This window comes from Ictalurus punctatus, chromosome 9, assembly GCF_001660625.3.
Source record: "Ictalurus punctatus breed USDA103 chromosome 9, Coco_2.0, whole genome shotgun sequence".
Taxonomy (NCBI): domain Eukaryota; kingdom Metazoa; phylum Chordata; class Actinopteri; order Siluriformes; family Ictaluridae; genus Ictalurus; species Ictalurus punctatus.
The window spans coordinates 19,774,719-19,782,352 of record NC_030424.2 but is presented as its reverse complement, the minus strand read 5'-3'; the positions used below and the strand labels follow the sequence as shown (position 1 = coordinate 19,782,352).

The window sequence follows — 7,634 nt, the reverse complement described above, 5'->3', positions numbered from 1 at the left end:
ATAAGCACTCATAAGATGTTTGCTTTTGTAAGCGCACAACAGGATTAATTATTGAATTGATGGCTCTATAACATTTATATGGCCAATAAAACTGGAATGACTATCTTCCCTACTTAAAGCACAGCTGTGCCTAAATCTGTGCTTTGCTTCAGTGAAGTAAAGCAAAAGGCCTTGCAAGAGCCTGTAATGTAGCATGAGAGAGGAGTTTCCACACTCACTGGCTCATGCACAGTTTATACACTTAAGCAATGAAAACAAACAATTAAACTAGCAAGACCCAAATGCCCTCACAGGCAAGAACACATTTTCTGCTGCTGCTTTTGTGAGCTGTATTCAGAGTTAAACGTTTGCATGCGTATAAATTAACTTGTTGCCTCCTGAAGTAAATAAAAATACCAGCGTTTGGCCACTGACTCTACAGCGCAGCAATTTCGGGTCTATGATTTCCTTGCGCTGTGGTCAGGCCCCTATAGTGCAAATGCAGTCCAGATGAGATCCTGGTTCATGGTTATGAGCTAAATGAGAGGCTTCAGGACAAATTCCCTCCATCAAACTCCTTCGCCCGAAATCAAGCCCTGCTGGAGCTCGAGCAAAGCCAGTGTTGTGTGCACATGTGCAGTTCAGCATTCCATACTGAAAGCCAGATATCATTCATATATATATATATATATATATATATATATATATATATATATATATATATATATATATATATATATATATATATACACACAAACATTCACAGAAGGTTATGTAACCAAAGAGTAACCAAAAAGAGAAATAAGCTAATATTAACTAATTATTTATGGGAACTTGCATGACAAGTTTTCATTAAACTTTGGCTTGGAGCCAAATAAAAGCAGTGATTATCTGTTATGCCATCAGGACACATGAATGCTCTTTGGAGCAGTAGCTCGGAAGTTTCTGTGTTCTTATCTCAACCATTAACATGGTCTCAACACAAATAATGAACCACAAAGGTCTTCACCTTATCGCTGGAACATCACAGGAATTATGGGCATCACAACAACTATGCAAAGAGAAACTTCAAATTCTTAATAGCACATCTGGATTGATCAATAAAGTAATTACATCACCTTGACACACTGATAGTTTATTGCTGTACTATTGAGGACAACCAGATGCATTGTATACACTATGGATTCTTCAGCACGCACCTTGACAGGTAGGGTGTATCAGTTCCTCATATCTGTAAACCACTCACTCTTATTTCGAAAGAAAAAGAGCATCCAAGACATAGTGGAACTTTCTGAAACCATACAGTTGCTGACCCTCTAATGAACTTTGGATATCTTCTTTTTTCAAACACTCATATGTCAAGACATTTTATCAACCAACCGGCGCATGTTCCATTTTAACTAAAGCCGTAAAAGAGATAAAAAGAGGACTTCCCACAGACCTCGTTTTTATGATCCACAGAGAAGTAGAGCCGTAATCCCTCTGACATTTAACCTAGCTGTAAGCTTATAAAACTTTTGTTCTGTTACCTTTCACATTGGTTATTTTATTCAGTGTGGAGGGCAAGAGTCGTTCCATACCCCAGGTCACCCATTTACATTGCCCAGTTAATGAAAAGTGGGTGGAGATCATATCTAAATGCAGTTTAAAAACAAGAAAAATGTTCCAGAATAGTTTTATCAACCCTTACTGGTGTTGAACACCAATACATTTTGTTAAAGACTCCTAGACAAGAGCTGTTTATTTTTTTTTTCCTCATACAACTTTGACATTTGAGTTCAAGTAAATGAACATTGGGAGGTTTGGCCAATTTCATTAACATGTATAAAGCCCCAAATGAGAAAAACAAAACAGAGGGTTATTTGTTGTAGTATAATATTTGTCTAGCAGCATGGGGTTGCATTATGTACTTTTTTGGACATGTAAATGACAAAGAATCTCACTTCTTCAACATCATCCCCCTTTGTATAACAGAGTTCTTGACAGTATTGAGGCATTAGAATAATTATTATGCCATCTCGTGAGCAACACATATTCAGTTAAGGAGACTTGACAAGATATTAGCAGGGTAATGAAGTAACCTTTAAGGAACCAAAGCATCAGGACAAAAAGAACATAGATAGCAATTGTGTCTAAGGCTATATTGTAGGTAGATTTCATAGACTCATAGTGTGAATCTCACGCATACCAACAAAGTTCCTGAGGATTCAGTGTCAACTACCTGTCACATTGCTTCTAAATAAGTGCATTCACATTCACCACTGCTTATTACTTAAGAAAGGCCCAATTCTCTATATGGTTTTGTTCTATTGAATATATTCAGTAATCCATTTGACACTATAGTGTGGATGGAACTGAAATTGCAACACATCTTTAACACTTTAGGGCTTCGGCAGCTCTGCACAGAGTAGCCCAAGTCTTGCTTTTTCAATCTAGCAATTAAAGGAGACACATAAACCCATCTAAGGTGTTTTAACATTTTACGAATCTATCTATTTTTTGTCTTCCTGATTACACATAAATAGATATAACCTATTCACTAAAAAGTGGTTACAATACAAATAAATACAAAATCTGAACAGTATACTTCATGTGTGTAAATTGAATTTAAACTAATTGAAATGTACATCATAAAATACATTAGTTGAACTCCAATTAAAATATTTATTTTCTCATTAGTGGACATAAATATAGATTTATATATTTTTTTCCAAAATATGTGTTTTTATCCTTAAAAAAACTTTACTTAGCATAAATAAAGGGTAGTATTGGGAAATAAAGTGTCTTTGCAAAAATGTGTTGTAGTGTCTGTGTGCTTCAGCGGCACCCACAGCCTTCCACCACCATGTCCTGGTAGTTTTTCAGGATCACTCGCTCATACTCATCTAAATAGAGCAGGGAAATGGGGCTCAGGTCTGTGGGCACACAGCATGCCTTGGGAATGTTACTATTCACCGAGTTGACCAGTGTCTGTACAATGGCATGGTTAGTGGAGTTTAGGTGGTCTGCCAAAGGGAAAGGACACTCTCCTTGGCAGTAAAAGGCATGGTAGCCTGGTGGTGCCACTATCCAGTCATTCCAGCCCACGTCGCTGAAGTCCACATAGAGCGAGTGCCTCCTGCAGTTGGCTTTGTGTTTCTTCTTTGGCTTGTTGACTCGCGCTTGCCGTTTCTTCCTAGAGTGGAGCACGTGTCCTTTGCCGTCGTGGCTGAACGTCACCAGCAGTGGCCTCATCTGAGGCCATGAGTTTGTGCTGTCATGCAGCGACCTACTGACTCTGACATGTCTCTTGTAGTCTCCTTCTGCATCGCCTGGGTGAACCACCTCCACCACAAAGCCATGGTTGGTGTGACTCTCCCTGGTCCACCGCAAGACAGCAGGACTCACATCAAAGCTTTCCCACTTGCTCAGGCTGTGCTGAACCAGTCTGGTGTCTAGAAGTCTTGTGATGGGCTCTTTAAACGGAAGTGCAGGCTTGATGATCTCGTGGATGTTAATGCGATGGTACCCCGCACTGCTGTTGCTGCTACTGTTCGTCATCACCTGCTCCCTGTAAATCCTCAGCTCTGCTGATGTGACAAACTCCTCTCCTGGGATGGAGCTCATATTAAAGAGGAACCTTTGAGTCGTCTTTCCACTGTGACGTGACAGCTCCTCTGTAGATTCTGGAAGAGATTAAAATATACTCAGACTACACTCATGTAATTAAATAAGGTGATGCATTCTTAGTCAGAAATCTATTTGTAAGTAAACTAAGTGATTCAAAGTTGTACAAGTAATGTATTGAATGACATGGTGTATGAATCATTTCTGGTTACTTTCCAGGGGTTATGTTTACACTTACTGAGTTACACAGAGTAACCTGTTGCTTTTAACACTATGCTTTAAATACCAAATTTAGATCTCAAAATTTAGTAAGCCCCCTGCAGAAAGTTCAAGGTACACAATATCTGTTTTAATTAAAGGTTTTGCTCATATTTAGTGTGTCATATCCAACACAACGCCAATGTATACATATATATATATACACATATACATATATATTACGAGGGGTCTATATTGTGGCTAATGAAGATGCACCGGTATGTGTGATTGTGTTTGATAAATCTTCATAAGAAGATTAGACTAAGTAGTTCTCATCACAAAACAAGCAAAACACTGATTGTAACCGAATGCGCCTTTGCTATCCATTTTGACGCTACACCTGAGAGTATTTCCATGAAGGCATAGCTCAAAGAACTTTTTCAATGGGCTCAGGTGAGGTGTGATGTCTTACCATCATGATGGAAGCTTCGTACTGTGTTCGCCCGACTAGCGGATCTGTCTGCGCTCCTGCCCACTGTGCTCTTCGCTTTCTGGTGCTTTTGCTCGGCACTGTTGGCTGAATACGTGGTGAACAGATCCAGCATGTACTGCGGCACCACTGCTGATTTGCTCGGACTCGGCCTCTGCTTCAGTCCGAACATGGTGAGCAGACGAAGCTCGAAAGCGTCCAGCGCGTCCTGGGAGAGGTGAGGGCTGTTCTTGCGGCGCCCGATCTCCGGCAGGAGACCCGTGCAGCCTCCGAAGAAGAGCTGCGCGATGAGCAAAGCGAACACCGGCACCATGATCACTACGAAGCGGAGAGACGAGGCGCAGAAGACGGCACGATCAAACTGCCACTAGCCGGCACGCACTTCCACAGCTCCGGTTCGAGTTGGCCATTATTAGCTATTATTATTATTATTATTATTATTATTATTATTATTATCAATTTTTTAAAGCTGTTTATTTATTTAACGACGTGGATCCTTCATTAATCACTTAACTGGATTGTATGTAACGTAAATTCATCGGATCTGAGTGATGTAAACAGAGACTGTAACTGTGAGCCTGTCATCGTCGAAACTTCTTCCCTTTGTAATAGAAACGCGCAGCAAGAACGCGCCTCAAAACTGAGGAAAACACTCACGGAGTATCTGATCACCTTCTAAAACTCTCCGGTGCAGCCACGGAAACATCCACAACGAGATAAAACAAGTATCCGCAAGAAAAGGGTCTCAAATAACACATGGAGGGAAAGAAAAAAAAGTCGCGACGTTCTCTGCTAGGTGCTGTGTGTCCAAGTGGGCTCTGAGGATAAAGTCCAGCTGAAGTCAGTGCGCAGCCCACTACTGCGTCCCGCTCCTCTCCAACACGCATCTGATGAGCCCTGGAGTCCTGCTGAAACTCCAAGCGCGCAGCTTTCTCTCTCGTTTTTCCCCCCTTTTAAAGTCGGTTATTGCCGTTTCACAGAGTGTTTTTCATTTTAGAACGCGCCACCGCCGCACAGCTGTTATGCAGAAACCGGAAAGGTCCCAAAGCACCGAGCGCCTTTTCGTGCAACATGTTTTCAGCTGTCACTCATTAAAGCCCTGAAAAGTACACAAGTCTTAATCTGGCTTCCAAAACATACAAGCGTGTTCTGATTATTAAAACGCGTTACTGGTGTAGCCTATTCGATTTATTGTGAGATGAAGTTAAAATAGTAATAAATTTAGGCTGTTAAAAAAAAAGAGACAGGGAGAGACGGAGAGAGCCACGGAGCTTAACGTACAACAGCCAAGTTCATTGAAGTCCTGCTCTCTTTCTCTGCTCAAGCGTCTTTTTGTTGCTCAGTGATGTCACGAGTGAACACATAACCAGGCAAAGAAGGGGGAAAAAAAACTATTCATGCTGTCAAATAGGATTATTAGCTGTCTGGGACCATGTTTCCGGTATATTATAGACACAGATACTTTTACAAAACAAACTGGCCTTTTTTCCTATTCATCTTGTTTTCATTGACTGAATGAATTCAACTATTTTGGGCACATTTGAGATCATATAATGTGCATCAACCTAACATAACCTGCAATTGTTAGCGGGTTTTTTTTTTTTGTTTTGTTTTTTTTTTAAAAGGGAGATTAGTAATGTTCAAGTGCACTGGATAAATTTTGGACACAGCGCGCCAGCCAGTGGCGGTTATCGAGTCTTACACACACTGAAATAGGTAACCGGAATGACGTGTGAAGTGTGGGTGTGAAAGTTAAATAAACGTGACACTTTAAAATAAAATAAAGTTTATTGTATGCATATAAAAAGAAACAACCACTATTCATCTACAACCACATTCATCCACCACCATGTCCTCATAATGCCTGAGCACCACGTTGTCGTTATTGTCGTAGTAGAGCATGGAGATTGGGGACAGTTTGATTGGAACGCAGCACGGCTGAGGAGTTTCCTCCGGGTCAAAGGAGTGCACCAGGGTCTGCAGGATGGCGTGGTTAGTCCCGTTCAGGCTCTCGCTCAGAGGAAAGGGGCACTCACCATGGCAGTAATTAGCCACGTATCCCTGGGGCGCGATGATCCAGTCCTGCCAGCCCACGTCTTTAAAGTCGATGTAGAGGCGTCTGGGCTTGCACACGTTGCTGGGAGTGACGGGTAAGTAATACGCGCTGCGCTTCTTCCGGGATCTGCACTGCTGGGGGTTCAGAGAAACGACCACGAGCGTCGCCACCAACTCCGGCATCTGCGCGTGACCTTTATGCATGATTTCTACACCGCAGTCTTGGTCCAACTCGTTGCTCAGACAGGTGGCCTGCAATTGCAATGCCAGCACCATGCCGTAGTTTTTACCTGGTCTTCTCCACGACTCGGCCAGATCGGTCAGGTTAAACCGGATGGTGCCTGGGGTGTACTGAACAGACTGCGAGAGCAGCAGCCTGCGGCTGGATTCACGAGCCATGCCCTTTAACGCGCTCCTTAAAACTCTGTAGACGTGCATGTTGAAGGCGAGGTCTTCTCGTGACTCGGGAAACGAATGGTGTTTGAACCTTACTTCCAACTGGGCCAACGAGAGCTGCTCAACATCCTCCAGTACAGACATATTAAAATACAAATAGTGCTCCATGCACGCGGGGCAACCACTGCTGGAGTCAGAGATCACCCTGCCTGTCGAGAAACACCAGATTAGGCGGATTAGGAGAATAGTTTATAAACTGCTCACGAAGCCCAAAGTAATAAATTCATAGCATGAAACCTCACCTTGGTCTATCACATATCTGACAATGTTTCCTCTCACTCCATACTCTGGGACTGTACATGGATCCCACTCGAGCTTTTTCTCAGCTTTCTTGAACATCTTCCACAACACTGAGGGCACCGGGCCATGAATTGACGGCCTCGGTCGATTTACAAGGCCAAGCGAATTTAAAAACAGTCGTTCTTGAATGTGCGCGTTCTCAGTACTCACAAGCATACAAAACGGCAACAGAAATAAAAACTTTAAACTGGCCATATTAACCACAAGCTGCGCGCGCCTCACGCTATACAGGTTTTATCACCACTAGGCCCGCTCATTGTGTTGCTAAAAGCGCGAGGAGTGACAGCTGATTGGTGGAGAAGACAAAGGCCTGCTAATAAACCCGGAAGTAAGTGGAAATGCAAATGACGCACACTGGGCTTTGAAGTTAACGTAGGGCTTCACACATGTAAACACAGTGAAAGGTACGAGATAAACAATGAATTACTTTTCTTTTAATTTATTTATTCATTTTCATGTGATTTATTTATATGTGATTCATTTACTGATTCGCTTCTCTTTAAATAAAGTTTTAGACTGTGATATGACAAAGGTCTTTCCAGATTATTCC

The 7,634-nt window shown here is 42.1% G+C and overlaps 2 protein-coding genes across 3 annotated transcripts; both read right to left on the bottom strand.

Moving 5' to 3' along the window:
• Positions 1–1,702: 1,702 nt before the first annotated feature.
• On the bottom strand, positions 1,703–5,708 carry bmp2a (bone morphogenetic protein 2a). Its single transcript, XM_017477133.3, has 2 exons — positions 4,256–5,708; positions 1,703–3,644 (listed from the first exon to the last, which is right to left on the bottom strand). The coding sequence occupies exons 1-2, from the start codon at positions 4,584–4,586 to the stop codon at positions 2,797–2,799; spliced, it is 1,179 nt and encodes a 392-aa protein (XP_017332622.1). The 5' UTR covers positions 4,587–5,708; the 3' UTR covers positions 1,703–2,796.
• A 334-nt stretch (positions 5,709–6,042) lies between these two features.
• On the bottom strand, positions 6,043–7,397 carry gdf3 (growth differentiation factor 3). Of its 2 annotated transcripts, none has more exons than XM_017477134.2 (2): positions 7,027–7,397; positions 6,043–6,933 (listed from the first exon to the last, which is right to left on the bottom strand). In XM_017477134.2, the coding sequence occupies exons 1-2, from the start codon at positions 7,277–7,279 to the stop codon at positions 6,095–6,097; spliced, it is 1,092 nt and encodes a 363-aa protein (XP_017332623.1). In that variant the 5' UTR covers positions 7,280–7,397; the 3' UTR covers positions 6,043–6,094. The 2 variants fall into 2 exon arrangements, with proteins under 2 accessions (XP_017332623.1, XP_017332625.1); XM_017477136.3 differs by having other exon boundaries at positions 6,043–6,929; positions 7,027–7,217.
• Positions 7,398–7,634: the final 237 nt, after the last annotated feature.

Excerpts from the sequence above, each read along its gene's own strand:
- bmp2a (XM_017477133.3), bottom strand. The coding sequence starts at position 4,586 with ATGGTGCCGGTGTTCGCTTTGCTCATCGCGCAGCTCTTCTTCGGAGGC. Across the intron at positions 3,645-4,255 it reads ACGAAGCTTCCATCATGATG|AATCTACAGAGGAGCTGTCA; the intron begins GTAAGACATCAC and ends AATCTCTTCCAG.
- gdf3 (XM_017477134.2), bottom strand. The coding sequence starts at position 7,279 with ATGGCCAGTTTAAAGTTTTTATTTCTGTTGCCGTTTTGTATGCTTGTG. Across the intron at positions 6,934-7,026 it reads CAGATATGTGATAGACCAAG|GCAGGGTGATCTCTGACTCC; the intron begins GTGAGGTTTCAT and ends GTTTCTCGACAG.